General features: G+C 30.3%; 1 protein-coding gene across 1 annotated transcript; it reads left to right on the top strand.

Moving 5' to 3' along the window:
* Positions 1-7,294: 7,294 nt before the first annotated feature.
* Positions 7,295-8,314, top strand: LOC112519743 (ethylene-responsive transcription factor ERF024-like). Its single transcript, XM_025127990.1, has one exon. The coding sequence runs from the start codon at positions 7,627-7,629 to the stop codon at positions 8,167-8,169; it is 543 nt and encodes a 180-aa protein (XP_024983758.1). The 5' UTR covers positions 7,295-7,626; the 3' UTR covers positions 8,170-8,314.
* The last annotated feature ends 13,052 nt before the right edge of the window (positions 8,315-21,366 follow it).

A 21,366-nucleotide genomic window follows, 5' to 3' on the forward strand; every position in this document is an offset into this window, starting at 1 on the left:
TTCCATCTTGGTTTTCAAGTGTCTTATTTCTTTAACCTTTTCAATAGTTTGTGGAAACAAGTTCTCCTGTGAGGATGAAAGAGTATGAACTTAGGATAGGGTATCAGAGAGATCCCTGGTGAAGGGATTAGGTTAGAATGGCCTTGGACCCATCTCCTTGTTTGTTCTTAAGAATACATAACCTAAATAATAGAGACTAGATGTACAGTATCATCATGATGTACTATATGTATATCAACTATGTATATATGACAACTTTAATCGAAAACCTAAGTTCCGTTGTAAACCGGAGAACAAAGGATTTCGCATCACATGTCCCGTACATTTATATATGACTTATTCATCATGAATGGTGCATTATTTACCATGAAGTTCACTTTCTTTATTCATGATGAATATGAAAGGTTTGCAACTGAACTTCCAGATATTTCATACTTATCATCTTATATTGTATCTTTATCTTTATCTCTCTCTCTATATAGATATATATATATATATATCTATATTTGATGAGAGAGAAGGAAAGGAGAGACGAGCACAGACCGGTAAAAACACAGGCTCTTGGAATAAGAAATGTTAAAAAAGTGAACGCAACAAGTAGTCTACTTGTCTTCCCTAAATCTTGATCCAATGCTTATGCATCTACAGTGCCCACCCCCTATTCATCCTTCTCAGAGTGTCTCCCCAGTCCCCACTCTAGCTTTTTCTCTTTTGGTATTATTTTTCTTACCCTTTTTGGTCATATTCTTTAACAAGTTTGTGGGTAAGTGTGTAATATATATATATATATATATATATAGAGAGAGAGAGAGAGAGAGAGGTTATTATGCAACCAATACAACTCAATCTCAATCGTCCATTTCATTTGATTAATATGTGATTTCATAGAAGTTTTGATTGTTTCTAATATAAAGTATTGATCATAATTAATGAACCATATTCATCTTCTATAAATATTCAAACCATAATAAATGAGTACTCATCATTTTCATAAATATCTCAATTTATTGGGTTACATTGGTTGTACAAATGCGACAGATTGTATTTGTTTTAATAGAATGTACGTTTTGGAAGGACAAGAAATTATAGTTTGATATCATGTGAAAAATCATTTATTAGTGTGTTTGATAACTTTGTTAACAAACACTGAGTTTATAAGATATTTACAATGTTCAATCTCCTTATAGATTGTTTTATAGAACCAAACGATAAATCATAATGCCTTAGAAGTGTTTGCAATAAGTTTATAAGACGTTTTTGGCGTTTTAACAAAGTTTTTATGACATTTTAAAAATAAAATGCCGTATTAACTATTTTTTTTTATAGGACACTTGTTATCTATGACATTTTTTCAAATAACGTCCTATAAAATAGCTAATACGACGCTTTGTTTTAAAATTGTCCATAGAAGTTTGTTAAGACGATAAAAAAACATCCTATAAACTTATTGCAACATGCTTAGATAAGATGTTTTATTGTTTAATCCTATAAACATCAGTCCTACAAGGTAGTCTTTTGGGACGCCTAAGTATTTTTAGCGTCCTATAGATTTGATGCAACACCCTCCAATTTAGAAAGAACGATTAATTTAAAATTTCAATAATATATCGAATAAGGAATAAACTACTTTCTAGTTGTCAATACTTTCTTATCTATGATGCAAAGCTTATTAAGAACACCCATTTTACTCCCAAAACATATACAAGGAAATCCAAAAGAAGAATGAGGATCGAGGTGAAAAGGACCAAACCCTAGGTTAAGAAATGGCTGGTTATGAGCTTACCTTTCAACTTATAGGAACCCTAAATCATCAAGAAAACTTTAATTTTTTTTTATTCTCCCGTGAAGGGCTTCAAAATATGAAACTACAACCTCCACAATCGCCTCAATCTGATGAGAAATGAGAGAGTTATGACCAAATGAAGAAAAAAACCCCACAAAATGATTTTAAGCCATCTGAAGGTTAAACCCTTGTTAAGCCCCGCTTCATGGGCGTGAAGCTCCCCTTTCACGGGCGCAAAGAAATGCTTCCAAAAATTATACGTATAAAAAATCTAGGTTTTACACCTGATTTTGTTCTATCAAATCCATCTACATTTCTTTATTTACTTGAAAACTACGAATTTGTTTTATAGGAAAAGATACATAAAGCCAGAAACAAGATGCTCGGATTTTGTTATAAATTGAAAATCTAATTCAATTTTGAAATGGTATGCATTCCATCAAAACTCGTAATTGTTTTAGATATCAATCAATTATAATCGGTACGTAAAATCTTGTACCATATGCCAACTTTTTTCGATTGATACATGTTGGTACTGGTTTTATACCAACTCATGTTACATATATGAAAATTTTAAATTTGTTCAAATTTTGAGTTTTCAAGTAACATATATGACTGTAATCAGTACCAATTAAGTTGGTACCAAATTAATTGATACAATTGATATATATGTTGACTGGTTTAATCCGATAAAAAATTGCCATCCCTGCTTTTTTATTTTATTTTTATAAGTCAATAAACTGTAAGACTTAAGAGCACTCATCATGCATGTACGGTGAAGATGTAGTGTCAAAATGGATTAAGCTTGTTTATATTTTAAAACTTGTTACGATTTTAAACTCAAAATATATCAATTTAAGAAAAATCAATAACAGATTTGAAACCACGTACCATCTTGACTCGTACATCCCATCTCTCTCGCTTGTCTCTTGCTTTTTAATCCCTATTTGGAAGCTCATTAAATTGGAGCGAAATGTGCTGGTGGTCAGGGTCGGTCCTGAGTTTCTGGCTCTATGTAGGAATGCTAAAAAATGCTTGTATGTCGATTTTTTTAGCAAATTAAACGTATTATTTTCTAAAGGGCTTGGGACCTAGTCAAACAAGGCGGTTCATCCCTATGTTGATGGAATCAAAACAGTCAAACGAGAAGGGATGAAGAACAATAGGAAACAATTTGGTTGTTCACTAGCTAGTTTAATGACCGTATTCATGCTGTCTTTCTCTAATTAGATTAGCCGCTTAGTTGATGTCCTAGACGGCTTGGGTTTGTTTATAAACCAGAAAACTAATAACACATAAAAACTCAATGCCCCTTGGACTTGTGATGCCTTATGCGATCGCACGAGCTACACGTGACCAGAACCGGGCCTGGACATGTTGTTGTGTACATATTTATTAGATTGATACGTGTCACACGCATCTACAAATCAATACTGTATGTTTATGTACATTGTCATATATGCACTACAAAACAAATGTCTTTTATCCACAAATATCACCCGAGAAAATGCAGTCGGTAATTATCGACAGATTACCTAGAAAATATTGATGGTTCGGTAGAATCCGATACTTTTCAAGAAAATGCCAACGGAAAACCAAAAAAATGCATGGGTATTATGTCACTGATTTCAATTACTCACCAACTTTTGTGACAGTTTTACGATGAATCACCCTTAGCGACGGATTTTCCAGGGAAAAGTCCGTAGCTAAAAGTTTTCCTTTTAATAGTGATGAACATATACAACCTCATCGTAAATACATTACAATCAAAATCCAGTAAAAATATAACGATATAAGCTTCTAATTTATTGAAAAAATGTAAATTATTTAAGCCTCATTATCTTTAATTAAGGATGGTGATGTGTCCCGAACCGGGGACGAGGGCAAGGATTCCCTGCTAAAACGGGTTCCGAGGTCGGGGATCCTCGGTAGACTCAAACTAACATATATTTTTCATAGGGTTTGACCGGAGACCGGGACTGGAGGCTATTACTAAAAACCGCGGCCGGAGATCACAAAAGCCGCCCATCCCTACCCTGTTGCCATGCCTATCTTTAATGGTTTTTTTTAATATATGTAAAAAATAAAAACCAAATAATAAATGATTTGCCGCACACGGTTTCATATTGTAGTCAAGTAGTGTGGTGTGGTGAAGTGGGTCCATTACCCCCGCAAGTTTTTATTTATGTCCCCCCCTAACACAAAATCCATAAATCGACTCTATCCCATATCTTACCCACCTTATTATTATTATTATTAATTTTTTATATTTTTATTTGATTTGATTTGATTTGATTTAATGTAAATAATATAATTATCAAAATAAAGAAATTTAATATACTTTTAGTAATTTAACACTGTTATTCGTGGTGATCTGGTTAAGATAAAAAACAATATGGTTGTTACGTGAACCAGATTGTCATATTTTTATTCTTATTTAATACCGTTTGTCAAAAGATGATTGGTTCGTTCTAGTTTTTTTATAAATAAAATTTATCTTATTAAAAAAAAGCTTTTAATAGATTTCAAAAAATAAGCCTTCAAAAGAAATTATATTTTTAAATTCTTAGACATATTTTCATCGTAACAATTTCTTTTTTCATTTTAATATCTTGTTACATTGAAAATTCCTAAATTTTCAATTCTCTATAAGTTTTTATTAGTTGATCGTTGTAGTCTAAAATAAATTAAATATTAAATAGATAATTTTTGTAAATTGATATTTTAGGTTGAAATTGAATTTAAAAAAAGGATAATTTTTTTTGGGTTAAATCAAAATTAAAAGTTATATGCATGAATACAAGAAAACGTAATATTTCTAATAAGAGATTAGATTGGATGAAACCGGTGAAAAATTGACGGGGACCCAAAGTTTCATGGGTCACAACGGGTCAAATAAAACCCAGTATCCACTTATTGGCTGTGATCCATGTTTACATGGACTTGGGTAAATAGTTGGGCATATTTGGGCTTCTGACGTTGCTGTTGGACAGATGGGGTGAGATTAGCTGGGTTGGGTTCGAATTCCTGACCATGTTTTTTTTAAGATTGCGTTTGGTATATGAGACGGGACAAAACTTATTGTCTCATGTTTGACGTAATATGAAACAAAACAAGAATTCAATGTCTTATGTTTGACGTGACATGAAATAGGGACAAGAACTGTGATAAAATGAGACAAAAGAGGTTTTTCTTGTTTCACCAAAATAGGTAGAACAAGATAGAAGAAGAATGAGAAAACAATAAAATATTACTAATATACTTTAGTTTGATATATAACCTTAATATGATATTTGTTTTAATGGTCATCACCACTAGTATCGACCGCTACCACCACCAGTGATCACCGTTGGCCATCTCCACCTTCTTTTCCACTACAACAACATCCTACACTGCTTTCTACAACCACCTCCATCGCCAGCTCTGCCACCGACGACCACCGTCCATTGCCACCACCACTACGCCGTTGGTCACCTCAAACTCCTCCTCTACTACAACAACCTCCTCCACCATCTCCACGACTATCGTCGGCCACCGACTTCCACCGTCCATTGTCACCTCCATAACCACCATCGACCACCTACCACCAACACTACCACCGTTGGCCACCTCCAACTCCTCCTCTACCGCAACAACTTCCTCCATGACCTCCACAACCATCGTCGACTACCGACCACCACTGTCCATTGCCACCTCTGCAACCACCATCACCACCACCATCGTTAGCCACATTCAACTCCTCCTCTACTGCAACAATCTCCTCCATGACCTCCACAACCACGTCGACCATCGACCACCATCGTCCATTGCCATCATCACCTCCAACATAACCACCACCACTACCTTAACTATATTGGCCACAACTAACTCCTCCACCGTTGTCAACCACCACCAGCACCATAATCCACCATCTTCAAGTCCTCCACAACCACCGTCATCCACTGTCATCCACCAACAACTATTACCTCTACCTCTATAACCACCAACTACTAGTACCTCTACCTCTATAACCACCAACCATTATTACCTCTACCTCTATAACCACCACCACTACCAACCACCATCAATTATATCAAATTTTTCATTCAAATTTGGTACCATTATATATGTATGTATTTATTTTATATGAAAATTGTGTAAAAATATTTATAAAATAAATTCTTTAATTATTTATTTTATTTGTGTTAATTATAATTATTATATAATCTTTAAAATAATCAAATAACTTTTGAGGACAACTTGTTTAGTTCTATCCCGTCCAGTCCTAATTATATCAAACACCAGACAAATATTTGTTCTGTCCAGTATTACCCTCTTGTTCTATCTAATTATGTTTTGTCAAGTCATGTTTGCATACCAAACACTAGCTAAAGTACTCAAAAATTGTAATATATAGTAGCTCATAACAGCATTTTTATTTAAAATTCTACCAAATTAAATAATTAAATTTTATGAGAATTGCCAAATAGCTACTTGATGTTAGAAAGTTATATTTTAGCCCCAGAAGCTGTTACAAATGAAAGTAATTACATATATATATATATATATATATATATATATATATAGGTGGAGGTTCAAACGAGAACCCATGTGATTTATGAGAATGTGAGAACAACCCAATAACCTCAAAGTTGTTCTCACAATAACCTCAAAGTTATAGAAATTCATATTGGCTCTTGTAAACTATCATACTAATTTATGTCATTGTGGGACCCTAGCTGGTAATGTAGTTATGTCAAACATATTTTAACCTAGATTGGGGCAAGCCCAAGACCAAGAGTTCCTAAAATTTACAATTAATCCCAATTTGGAAAAATTTGTTGCATTTCGGTCCCAACTAAATGTGAATTTGTTGGTTTTTTTTATAGGATGTATGTAGATATATTATTTTGAACTATGGTTTGATGCATGCAAGAAAATGTGTTTTTCTGAGGATGCATAAACCTGCTTTTAATTGCACAATGTGATGTGTCGTGTGTTGTCAACCCACGTTGTATGTGTGATTGAGATTATCAAGGGGCTACGATGGTTTCATAGCAGTGGTTACAGTAAGAAAAAGGCAAGTGGGGTTTTTCAGGTTTGTAAAAACTTAAACCGTGAGAGCATGACAAGTAGACCATGTCGGGTAAAAGAAGAGAGTTTGGAAATAATGTGTACTCGTTGGATTTTTACAACCACTGCGCATAGACAACAAGATGAAGATGTAGCAATTGGAACTATTTGTTGCCAAAGGATGAGAAGACAAGATCATGATAGCAGATTATAGTGCATCGAAGATGAGTACCGATCATAATGATATAATGCATCAAAGATGAACACCGGTCATCATGACTTACAGAGAACGACTAACAGAGTACCACTGAGTGAAGATTCCCTCCATAGCACGATCAAAGAAAGAAACTAAAAGGGGGTAACTAGGTGAAGTCGAGGAAAACAAATCTAGAAATCCATGATTGTTATTCCAGTATAGAATGGTATGAGGGTTAATATGCAAATTCATCATTTTGGAAGGGGTAAAGTGAAATTTCCAAAGTGCCTATCAAGTATCAACCGTCGTATCACACCTTTTTAAGCCACACACTGACCCATAAACATAGATATCAACTACTGTACGGGGATTGACATTGCTGTTCTTGCTTTTAGAACTCCATCAAACGAAAATTTTGCCTTACACCTCAAAACATACAAAACGCAGTTCATCTCCTTCTGGTTTGCAATTCCCACTCCATAAACCCTAAACAGTTCGTGATCCCTATATATATGCATGGCTATGGTGCTCATCATCTTCATCCCCAAACACGGTTCTCTATTTTCATGCAAATATCTGATCAAAACCAAAAGGAATGTCAAAAAGTTCTGAAACTTCTCCTCTTGCTAGTTCTTCTGGAAAACACCCAAAGTATAGGGGAGTGAGGCAAAGAAGAAGTAGTGGGAAATGGGTTTCGGAAATTCGGGAGCCAAAATCACCTAATCGTATTTGGCTTGGTACATTTCCCACCCCTGAAATGGCAGCGGTGGCTTATGATGTGGCAGCATTGGCACTGAAAGGTGGAGATGCTGAGCTTAATTTCCCAAATTCAGCTTCTTCATTGCCTGTTCCAGCTTCTTCTGCTCCACGTGACATCCAAGCAGCTGCTGCCAATGCAGCTGCAGCTTCTGGGGCAGCAATGGATGCTTTCTTGGGTGGTTATGGTGGTGGTGGTGCTGCAGCAGAACCGCCAGTGATCGGAGGTGATGGATTTATCGATGAAGATTTGATATTTGATATGCCCAATGTGCTTGCAAACATGGCTGAAGGGATGCTTCTTAGCCCTCCGCGGTATAATTACTATGTCGGCGAAGAGACTGGAACAGGAAACTCGATGGACCACGATTTGTGGAATTAATTGATCTTAAATCACCATATACATATATATCGCGCATATATATCGTGTAGTATGCGAATCCTAGTTGCCTGCAATATATATACATATATAGCAACTATATATAAGAATAATGTGGTGATTGTTGAAGGCTATAGTCATAAACTAGAGCTTAAGGATGTAAAATTTTATGTGGTGGAAGTTGTTTTTACATTTGAAGTGGTGTTCTTATATATAGTGCCACACTTATGTCTCTGTCTTTTTTCTAGATGACTTGAAGATCAGATAAGCATTGAGATTTTGAAGAAAACATGAAATCTTAGTCTTCAATTCAAAGTTTTACCAATAAAATAGGTGCACATGATCAATCAAATATATATATATATATATATATTGTATATGAGTGAAGTGTTAACAGGATCTTGGTTTAGGGTTTCCTGCTATATATCTTCTGTACACATATCTGTATTATATATTGTATATGTGTAAAGTATTAACAGGATCTTGGTTTAGGGTTTTCTGCTATATATCTTCTGTATCTGCATATCATTTGTTCAGATTGTGATTTGTAGAACCGAATGTTTCCTAACGGTAGAAATGATATAATGCTTAGAACAGACTCGGAATTTTCTATTACCTTTTAATTAGATCTAGGTCTTTTACATCAAGCTCAGTATATAACTAGAAAAAAACATGTATGAAACGATGGTCCACCTTATCAGAAGTTGAGATGTCGTATTCTAATCAGAGATTCCTAGTAGATTTCTACGATTGAGGATAAGTTTGAATCAAGATTGAGTAGGGCATCTGCTTAATGGTGTGTTATATATATATATATATATATATATATATAAATAATGGCTGAATGCTTTAAGGATGTTGGTATGATATTTAAAAAAAAATTAGTAGCATGCTCCACAAATCTCTCTTTATATCTTCCCCCCAAACCGATTATTATCCGGCCACCGAAGATAAGCTTTGTACACCTTTCCAAGTTCATCTTGTTTCACAGCTCTGTGTCGCAGGTTGCATCAAGAGAGGATCCATGATATTATTTGATCGAATATCGGCCACAATTAATGTTCCCATACATGTTACTGTACTTTGATTAATCCCATGGGGTCTTAAAGTTATAACAGCTATCTAGTCTGGCAAACCCACCTCGGATAAACCTGCGAGGAGTTGAACTGTAGATCTCTGAGGACCGAAACCCAAGTGTTACAAGTTGAGTTACCCCTTCCTAACTCTACCAAAGTCACCATTTATACGTCTGTGTGTGTATATATATGTATGCAACTTATGTACAAAATACAGCAATTGAACTGACTCAAATGCTTACAACACTTCTTAATATCTTCTAAACAAGATCATTTTGTGACAGACCCACATGATGATCGATCAATGGCTGGACTTGTATACATATTACTTTACAACAGCAACAGTAATACTCTGAGGACCAAGAAACAAATCAGCAATAATGCCATATATAGTGGCCTTTTAAAGTAAGTAATCTGTAAGTTGCGATGATAATAATGGTTAATATGTCAACTTAAGTGACATGTACTGTAATTAGAAAGAATCAAAGTGTAATTATGACCATGAATGACTTTGAAACTAGTTGAAGTGTTGCATATATTATGGGTCAATTAACCAGCATATATTTAGCTGTCCAATTAACTCATCCCTGCATATACAAATAAGGACTGATCATAGTGAAAAACTTCTGTTTACCCACTCAAAATTGACATCCACAGAGGTTTAATTATGATTTAAGTGGTCTCAAGTTAATATAATATTTGGGGTCTTGTTTTTGAATATACGTCAATTTGATTCCAGTTTTTAGGATATCTTCTAAGTAACGGATTCTTTTGAGATCTATCTATACTATATTACAAAGCATTTGACAAAAACTCTTAAAAACTATTTTTTATGCATGAAGTACTGTCTATTAATGTATATTACTTAAAATTCAAGATTACAAGTAAATTGTACGTAAGTACAACTAATTAAAGCTTCATACCTGAATTCGTGTAGTACTAACTGCAGATAAATATAATCAAATATTAGATAAACATCTCATTTTAAATATAAAAAATCTAAAATATAATTAAGATAATTTATTGAGTTCTAACAGAATATTTAATTATTATCTTTATAAAATTTTATATTATTAAACCAAAAATAAATTATTTCGTTATTAAACTTAAATTAAATTATAATTAAAAAATAAATTAAAGAAACTACATAAAAAATGAGAAGTTTTAAATAGTTGATTTGATATAAACATTGATATATATTTTTTTCAAATTTTTATGATATTATCAAATTTATATTTTATTCAAAAATAAAAWCATTATTGTTTTCTTAAAACTACATAAAATCGTATTATAATATCGACAAAGACAAATAATAAAATAGAACATTAAAATCGAGATGTGTCTCGCTGCATTACGCAAGTACTCTTCTAGTAATTATTAATGCATTTTCAACTTTTTGCAAAAGAAATCACACATTTATCCAAACAGAAAAATAGAAATATAACATAAACAAATAAGCAAAAAAAATATAGAAAAAACCAATAAACCTTCCCATGTTTTAACTATTGAAATATTGAAGTTTCTAAATATTTTTGTTTGAATAAGTAAACAATCGAACTTTTAGAAATTGGTTATTTACATTATTTTAACATAAAAAACGACATGTAACAAGCTAAGAAGGTTTTGAAGTAAAAAAGATGCTAAATTTGTTTTATCATTCTCAAACCTTTCGCTATTAAAACTCCTTGCACCCAAAACCATCACTCCCCCTCGCCACCCCATTGTCGTCCGCTCTCCATCATCGCCCGCCGTCGTCGTTGCTCGTGCCATCGATCTCTCTTTTTGATATGTTATTTTCTATTTTTTGGTTCTTCATACTTTTTAATCTGTTTGTACGTACTCTATTAAAATGTAGGAAAAAACGATAATTGAAAAACAAATAAAAAAAGGAGATCCATGGCAAGGGGTAACAATGATGGTGAGTGGACAACAATGGGTCCACAAGCAGTGGCAAGGAGGAACAATATGTCGTTTGGGTGTGAGGGTTTGAATACAGTTAGATTTGATGATGGTAAAACTGATTTAAAGTTTTTTTTTTTTTACTTTAAAATCATATCAGTAGGTTTGCTGAAGCTAATAGCCCATCGTGCGAGATCCCACTGGGGCCCACTATGCCAAAAATGAGAGAAACCCCATCCCTCTCTTTCCTTTTTTCTCCCCCATGCCGCCACACATAGTGGGAAACCATGTATGTCCAAACAGTGAGCACAATTTTCCATAATGATGTTACAAGTATACATCGACACTGTGATCGCTACAAGTAATAAAGTGGTAAAAATATCAAGATCGTATTCATAGGAATCGAACTTCAGAGTTTCAAGTAGTAGGTCGAGAATACATTGATTTCAATTAGAGAAGAAGAAAATACATTTGGCAAGTTTGATGATTTTCATAACGAAATATAAACAAGTAACTAAAAATAGATATGTATGTAAATGTCACCTAAGAGATCAGTATTAACAAGATGGTCAAGTAGACGAGTCTATAAAACATCTATAAAAGTCCCCATCTCTTGAAAATTGAACTTCCATATAGCTTAACACATATAATCGCATTGACAATGAATGTCATCCATGCATTGAGCACTAAGAAGACTAGACTTGTGATAATCCTTGCAGAGCTGAATGCACTCCGATATAACACATTGATCAGTGTTCAAAAGGTCTACACATGTTTTAGAGATCAACGTTTCAGTCCCTGAATAAAATACACATAAAAAACAACCGTGTAAATCTATCAAAGACAAATAAACAAATCTCCCACCTATTAACCACTATGATCTTATCAACGATTTTTATCGCCTATCAAGATTAAAGGTGCGCTTTTCGTTTGTGATTGTGTATGTCATACTGATAGTAAATAATTAATATACATATATATTACAGAAACCACTAAATTAAGTAAAGATTACCAACTGTAATTGTGAGTACGAACAAAAGAGCAATGCACAGCTTAATGGATGCCATAATTTATGGTTTGCGGATATTGTTTACAAGATTAGATCTGTATATCTATCAAATGTTTCAACATTGTTAATTTGTAGGGAAAAATTTAAGATGAACACATGATATTAATATTCTTATATTTTGGTGAATTTAGTTTAAATCACTAAAAATGCATATTATTGGTCTCTTTAAAACTTAACCCCCATATTAATGTTAAAGAATGTAAATTAAAATGTTGATCATGGTAACCCCCATATCAATATTAGTTGAAAAATGAGCATGAAGTTTGTTATTTCTAATCCTCAAATATTATATTATATTATATTATATTATATTATATTATATTATATTATATTATATTATATTTAAACTCTTAACAATAATTTTTTATATATTAAGTACTATTTATTGATATATATTATTTAAAGTTCAAAATTACAAGTAAATTGTGTGTATGTACAAGTTATTAAAGTTGTATGTTTGAATTCGTATAACTAACTGGTAGATAAACATAATCAAATACTGAATAAGTATCTTATTTTAAGTATAAAAAATCTAAAATATATATTTAGGATAATCATTGAATTCTAACAAAATCGATGCATATTTAATTTAATACTAAAATCGCTGCAATTTTTTCCAAAATTTTATGATACCTTCAAATTTGTATTTTGTTCAAAATAAACGAAACATTAAAATTAAGATGTATATCGCTGCATTGCACGAATACTCTTCTAATATTATATTATAAAACACTTAAATTCACTTTTTAAAAAATATAAATATTAAATCATTATGTACAAATTAATAATATATTCTTTTTTTTTTTTTTTTTTTTTTTTTTCAGTTTTTATGATATTTCTATTTTACTCTTTTGTAAACATTTATAATAAAAACTTGAAAGCTTTTAGAAACTCATATTATCTTTTACATATAAAGAGACCAAGTTTGAACTTCCACATATTTAATGTGATACATATAGACAGATAAAAAACAAAGAATAAAAAAAACGATCAAAAAAAGAAAGATCAATAACACGGACTAATAACGAAAAATTGACAAAAATGCCTAAGTCTCAAATACTTTTCATCTCAACTCAGGGCTCAAATGAACATTCTTACAAATATGAGAAACCAATGTTTAGGGGCTAAACATAATAATCCAAAAATCCAAGGGCTATCTTGCAAATAAAATCGGGCCTTAAATATGAGAAATCAATGTTCAGGGGCTGGGGATGCCAACCGTACGATCTTGTTTATATGCGGGCTGGTCCTTGCCTTCGATGCAACCAGTCCTCTCGTCCCATTCTATAAAACCGGTCCTCTTGTTCCATGCAACCGGTCCTCTTGTCCCATTCCATTCAACCGGTCCTCGATCATCATTAAAGTTAAAGTTTCTTAAAACTTGAAGGATTATGTTACAATTGATGCTATGACTCGTCCTTACTTAAAATATTCTTACAGTCTCATGGTTATTTAATTGTAACTCGTCCTTATTTAAAGCGCTTATAATTTATAAGAATTACATATTACTCTTCTATATTTTATTGTTGTTCTGTTTCATTTATGTTATGACAAAAATCATACTGACTCCTGATTAATTGACTTTTGCTTATTTTCTTTATAGCTGGCTCAAACATTAAAACTATGAAATTTTAATGCATGATACTTGACTTCCACAAGCATAATGCTCTAAGTAATTAAAATTTTCGATTGATATAATTCGTTCAAGGGACGGTAATAACATATTCATATACCATAACTGCTTTATTTAAACTAGCTTATATAAAAGTCGAAATATCTTAACAGTTATAAGTGCATTGACAAGTATCAACCAACAAGCATCGGCCTTCAGCAAAAGACCCATGTCTAATCTTGCACGTCTGAACACAGTCTGGTTCAGAGCAATTATTAGTCTCCCATGTCTCAACGCATGCTTCACCAACCATCATCTCAGTCCCTGAATAAGATACTCGTACAAATCATCTGTTAATAAATCTATCAATAAGCACAAACAAACAAATCTTCCACCTAATACTACGATCTTATCAACAATTTTTATTTATTTATCATGTCTCTTAAGAGTAAAAGTTTTTTTTTTTTTTTTTTGTGATTGCTCATGTCATATTGATATAAGATACAAGCACGAGGGTATATTTAAGAAAAACACAATATAAAGAATACCAGCAATTGTGAATATGAGCAGAAGTGCAACATATAGCTTGATGGATGCCATGGTTTGTGATTTGTGGTAATTGATTACAAGACTATAGACCTATATATCTATCAAATGTTTCAATTAATTTATAGGGGGGCAAATTGAGGTGAGCAGATGATATGACATCAGTATTCTTAATTAACCAATATTATGAATGTAACGTATATCACTATAAATGGAAACCCCCGGGGGGTTTTAATTTGTAAACCTACATTAAAGTGTTGATCATTTATAACTCCCATATTAATACTAGACAAAGAATGGGCATTCAACTCTTTAGAAAGACATAAAAAAAGGGCCAAAGCTATAATTGTTAGAGCATCCACTATGGAGGCTTCCATTAAGGTTCCTCTCGGGGTTTTTACAAAAACCTCCACTATAGGACAATAGTTTTTGTCGAGTCACATGTTATTATTAGAAGCTATGTTTCTTAAACAAGAACCCATGTTATTATATACATATATTTTATGTTATTATTTTTATTATTTCTTAACAATTTTTTTTAATAAATCTATAAAACATATAAGTTAAAGTTGATAAAAAAAATATAAATTAATTATTATAAGATATATACTAGAAGAAAGGTGTAGATGATGACTTCTATTAGGCATGACAACGAGGCGGGGATGGAGCGGGTTTTGTAATCCTTGGCCCCGGTCCCCGGGCGTTACGGGGATTAACATCCCGTCCCCGGTCAAAATCTGGTCAATCCTCGGTCAAACCACATGAATAATATTTGTTCGTTTGATTCTACCGGGGATCCCCGGCCCCGGACCCGGGACCCGTTTTAGCGGGGAATCCCTGTCCTCATTCGAGTTGGGTGAACCGAGTTCCCCACCGGGTCGGAACAAATCATCATCCCTAGCTTCTATAGTGTTCATCTTTTGTATTCCTTTCTTCATTCACTTTTTCATGTTTTTATCTTTATATTTAAAAGAAATGTACAAGGTTCAATGTGATCCGACGGCCTAGGACTGCCGATATGTAATATACTGAAGATATTGACATCGAAAGTGAAAACAAATAATAGATATAGAAATGATGGCAACACTTAAAATGGCTTGATAAACAACCACCCACTATTTCTTAATTTAATAATTGAATATATAGCCAGACAAAATCATACAAAAGACTAAAACACTGATTTATTGAATACCCATAGATAATATCTTTTAAGGTACGTTGATTCGATGAATACAGAACTTTAGGCTTCAAATTCTAATTCATGTGAACTCAAAATTTGGAAGAGAATCATTCATTTATATAATTCAATGCATTTAATTCAGAACTTTATTTATTATTATTAATTACACTTTTTATGATTTAAGCATGATCGATTTTTTATTCATTTATTTTTTACTTTTTATGACATTTAAAATAAACATGTCTTAGTTTTTCATTTAAAATACTTCTTTATTAAAATAATTCATTTAATATTTTTTACAACTTTCGTCAAAAATCACTTGTGATATCCACGATTAATTAACGGGTTTTTTTTTCTTCCAAAAAAGAAATCGCTAATTTTCGTCAAAATAATATTGATCATAATAAATTAAGTGGAAAAAAATGTAAATTATTTACAACATTACATGTGATATTTATCTACAATACTGATCATTAAAATCACAAATATAGTAAAATTTTAATATTAAATAACCATCTTAAATAACTTTTATATACATAAATTACTTTATTACTTTTATTTATTCATTTTTGAAATTATTAATTTACATGGTATTATTTAATGAATTGTGTGGTCCATATTCATTCTCTTATTTTTTTTATTTGGTTATTTATTTACTTTTTGTTCCCAATTCCTTTTCTACAAAGAAAATGAAAGAAAAGAGAATGAAAATGAAAGAAATTTTGCCTACTAAAAACTAAATCTGATTAAAAAGATTGGCTATTTTAATCAAATTCCTTTTGTTAACTTGACATGATTGTGTAACATCAAGAGAACATGTATGTCCTTTAGTTATGTTACGCACAATCGTGAAAGGTCGAATCTATTGTTTCGCGTATATCCATAGAGGAATTTGTAGGCACTTTCAACAATAAAACATAATAAATTTTAAATATTTTAAAATCATTTTTACTCTACAATTTCCTTTTTTCCTTTTTTATTGCTAACATTTAAACAATGAAATTTTATGATACTTAACTACTATTGACATAATGTTTTGAATAATTAAACTTTTAAACTGATAATCGTTCAAGGGATTAGTAAAAAAATGTGCATACACACATAACGGCTTTATTAACTTGGCTTATATAAAAATCGAAATCAAAATAGCTCAACACTTAGTATCGCATGAACAATCAACATCATCCATGCATTTAGCACTCAAAAAATCAGACTTGTGATAATCCTTGCAAAACTGAATGCACTTCGATATATCACATTGATCAGTTGTCCAAATTGTTCCACATGAATCAGCTTTCACCATTTCAGTCCCTGAATACACATAAAAAAACAGTCATGTAAATCTATCAAAACACAAAAAGAAAACCTCCTACCTATTAACTACTGTGATCTTATCAACGATTTTTATCGCCTATCAAGATTAAAGGTGCGGTTTTCATTTGTGATTGCGTATGTCATACTGATAGTAAATAATAAATATACATGTATATTTTAGGTTGCACTAAATTGAATAAAGATAACACTAAATTAAATAAAGATTAGATTACCAACTGTAACTGTGAGTACGAATAAGAGAGCAATGTATAGCTTGATGGATGCCATAATTTATGATTTGTGGATATTGTTTACAAGATTATATCTGTACATCTATCAAATGTTTCAACATTGTTAATTTATAGGGGAAAGTTTGAGGTGAACACATGATATTAATATTTTTACCATTTTTGTAAATTTAATTTAAATCACTAAAATTGCATATTATATATTGGTCGCTTTAAAATTTAACCCCCATATTAATGTTAAAGGATGTATATTAAGTAACCCCCATATTAATATTAGGTGAAAATTGAACATGTAGTTGGTTATTTCTAACCCCCAAATATTAATCTATAGTAATATTCTTACCATTTCTTAGAGTATATTTGACAAATTCTTTATAATTTTATAAAAACTAGAACGGTACTCGTACAATAAAGCGAGATACATCTCGATTTTAATGTTTTATTTTATGTTGTATCCGTCGATGTTATGATCCGATTTTACCGAAAAAACAATAATGTATTTTTTAAACAAAATATAAATTTGAATGTATCATAAAATTTTGAAAAAAATATATATTGATTTTTATATCAAATTAAATATTTAAAACTTCTTGTTTTTTCTGTAATTTCCTTAATTCTATTTTTTTATTATAATTTAATTTAGATTTAATAATGAAGTCATTTGTTTTTAGTTTAAWAATATAATTCTTATATAAAGATAATATTTAGTATTTTGAATCTAATGATTATCTTAAATATATTTTAGATTTTTAATATTTAAAATGAGATATTATCCAGAATTTGATTATGTTTATCTGTAGTTAGTTACACAAATTCAAACATGTAACTTTAATAAGTTGTACATACGGACAATTTTTATTTTTAATCTTAAATTTATAGTAATATGCATCAATAAACAGTACATAATGCATTAAAAGTTGTTTTTAAGAGATTGGACCAAATGCTTTATAATATAGTATAAATTAATTTAGATATAATAATGAAATCATTTATTTTTAGTTTAATAATATAATTCTTATATAAAGATAATATTTAGTATTTTGAATTCAATGATTATCTTAAATATATATTTAGATTTTTAATATTTAAAATGAGATATTATCCAGAATCTGATTATGTTTATCTGTAATTAGTTACACAAATTCAAACATGTAACGTTAATAAGTTGTATATACGGACAATTTTTACTTTTAATCTTAAATTTATAATAATATGCATCAATAAACAATACATAATGCTTTAAAAGTTGTTTTTAAGAGATTAGACTAAATGCTTTATAATATAGTATAAATAATTTAATTTAGATATAATTTTTAAATTTATATTTTATTCAAAAATAAAAAAATTATCGTTTTCTCAAAACCACATAAAACCGTATTATATCGACATAAAAAATGAGTAAAACGAAATACTGAAATCAAGATGTGTCTCGATGCATTGCACGAGTACCCTTCTAGTATTATTAAAATATTCAATAAATTTATCATCCTAATAAATTTCAAAAAATTGTATAAATAATAATAAATCAATCTCATTGGTGGGAATGAGTAAAAAGTTAGTTTCTCTCTCCATACATCAAGTTGTTGTGTTCTCGAATTCAAGAATAAAAGAAAAGAAATATATTTTTTTATTTGTGTTTTTTAGAGCTAAAAAAAAAAGAAAGAAAATTGAAGGAAAATAAATAAAATTTAATTTCTCAAGTTGTTGAGAAAGAAAAGAAAAGATATCGATTTTACAAATACACCCTTAACTTATCTGCAACATTACATGTGATATTTATCTACAATACTAATCATTAAAATCGCAAATATAGTAAAAGTTTAATATTAAATATCCATCTTAAATTACTTTTATACTTTTATGTATTCATATTTGGAATTATTTATTTACATGGTATTATTCAATGAATTGTCTGCTCCATATTCATTCTCTTATTTTTTTTTTTGGTTATTTATTTACTTTTTGTTCCCAATTCCTTTTCTACAGAAAAAATGAAAGGAAAGAGAATGAAAATAGGGGTAAAAAAGAAATTATGTGTAAAATAAACAGATATATATATATATATATATATATATATATATATATATATGACATCTCTCCGGTCCTTTCTCTATTACACAAGAAAATGAAAAATAGTCAATCTCTCTAAACAACTTCAATTTTTAACCACTTATTTAAGAAATTCTTATTTTAAAGGAATCAGTAAAAAAATGTGCATACACACATAACGGCTTTATTAACTTGGCTTATATAAAAATCGAAATCAAAATAGCTCAACACATAAAACCGCATCTACAATAAACAAAATCCGTACATTCAGCACTCAGAAAACTAGACTTGTGATAATCCTTGCATAACTGAATGCACTTAAATATATCACAATCATCATCACTCTTCCAAACGTTTACACATGAATCAGCTTTCACCATTTCAGCCCCTGAATACACATAAAAGCAGTCATGTAAATCTATCAAAACACAAACAAAGAAATCTCCTACCTATTAACTATTATGATCTTATCAACGATTTTTATCGCCTATCAAGATTAAAGGTGCGATTTTCGTTTGTGATTGCGTCTGTCATACTGATAGTAAATAATAAATATACAGGTATATTTTAGGTTGTACTAAATTGAATAAAGATAACACTAAATTAAATAAAGATTACCAACTGTAACCGTGAGTACGAACAAAAGAGCAATGTATAACTTGATGGATGCCATAATTTATGATTTCTGGATATTGTTTATAAGATTAGATCTGCATGTCTATCAAATGTTTGAATATTGTCAATTTATAGGGGAAAATTTAAGGTCAACACATGATACCATTTTTGTGAATTTAAATTAAATCACTAAAAGTTGCATATTATTATTGGTTGCTTAAAAACTTAACCCCCATATCTATACTATATTATAAAACATTTGGTCCAATCTCTTAAAAACAACTTTTAAAGTATTATGTACTGTTTATTGATGCATATTACTTAAAGTTCAAGACTACAAGTAAATTGTTCTTATGTATAACTTATTAAAGCTCCATGTTTGAATTTGTGTAACTAACTACAGATAAACATATTCAAATTCTGGATAAGTATCTCATTTTAAATATAAAAAAATTTAAAATAAATTTAGGATAATCATTGAATTCAATATACTAAATATAATCTTTATAAAATAATTATATTATTAAATCTAAATTAAATTATCTATACTATATTATAAAATATTTGATAAAAACTCTTAAAAACTTTTTATGCATTAAGTACTGTTTATTGATACATATTACTAAAAATTCCATACTACAAGTTAGTTATCCGTATGTACAGTTTATTTAGGCTCCATGTTTGAATTTGTGTAACTAACTACAAATATTCATAATCAAATTATGGATAAGTATTTTATTTTAAATATAAAAAATCTAAAATATATTTAGGATAATCATTGAATTCAAAATACTAAATATTATCTTTCTAAAATAATTATGTTATTAAACTAAAAATAAATGACTTCATTATTAAATCTAAATTAAATTTATAATAAAAATAGAATTAAAGAATTACACAAAAAAAAATTAAATATTTAATTTGATATAAAAATCGATATTTTTTTCCTTCTAAATTTTATGATACCTTCAAGTTTATATTTTATTCAAAAAAAGATTACGTTATCGTTTTTTTTGGTACCACATAAAATGTATTATAACATCGACGGAGGCAAAATACAATAAAACATTAAAATCGGAATGTATCTCGTTGCATTGCACGAGTATCCTTCTAGTTAATATTAAAGAATGTATATTAAAATTTTGGTCATAGTAACCCCCATACTAATAGTAGGTGAAAATGAACATGAAGTTGGCTATTTCCAACCCCCAAATGTTAATATATGGTAATATTCTTACCATTTTACAGAGTATTTTCGATAGATTCTTTATAATTTTTTAAAAATAAATTTTAATAGGAATCATCTTTAAAATAAATTACATTCAACTCTAACAGTATTTTTAGATATTTTATCATCAAATATATTATTTAAGGGGAGTGCTAATGGCACCCTTTTAATAGGGATGCTAAATGCTAAATAAATTACATTCAACTCTAACAGTATTTTTAGATATTTTATCATCAAATATATTATTTAAGGGGAGTGCTAATGGTACCCTTTTATTATTACTTATATTTATATTAATATACATGGTCGGTTATATTTCACACCTCTAGACTACTGAAATTGGGCCATAAAGCAAGTATACAAT

The sequence above is a fragment of the Cynara cardunculus genome (assembly GCF_001531365.2).
Source record: "Cynara cardunculus var. scolymus isolate 2C chromosome LG 10, CcrdV1, whole genome shotgun sequence".
In the NCBI taxonomy this organism is placed as follows: Eukaryota; Viridiplantae; Streptophyta; class Magnoliopsida; order Asterales; family Asteraceae; genus Cynara; species Cynara cardunculus.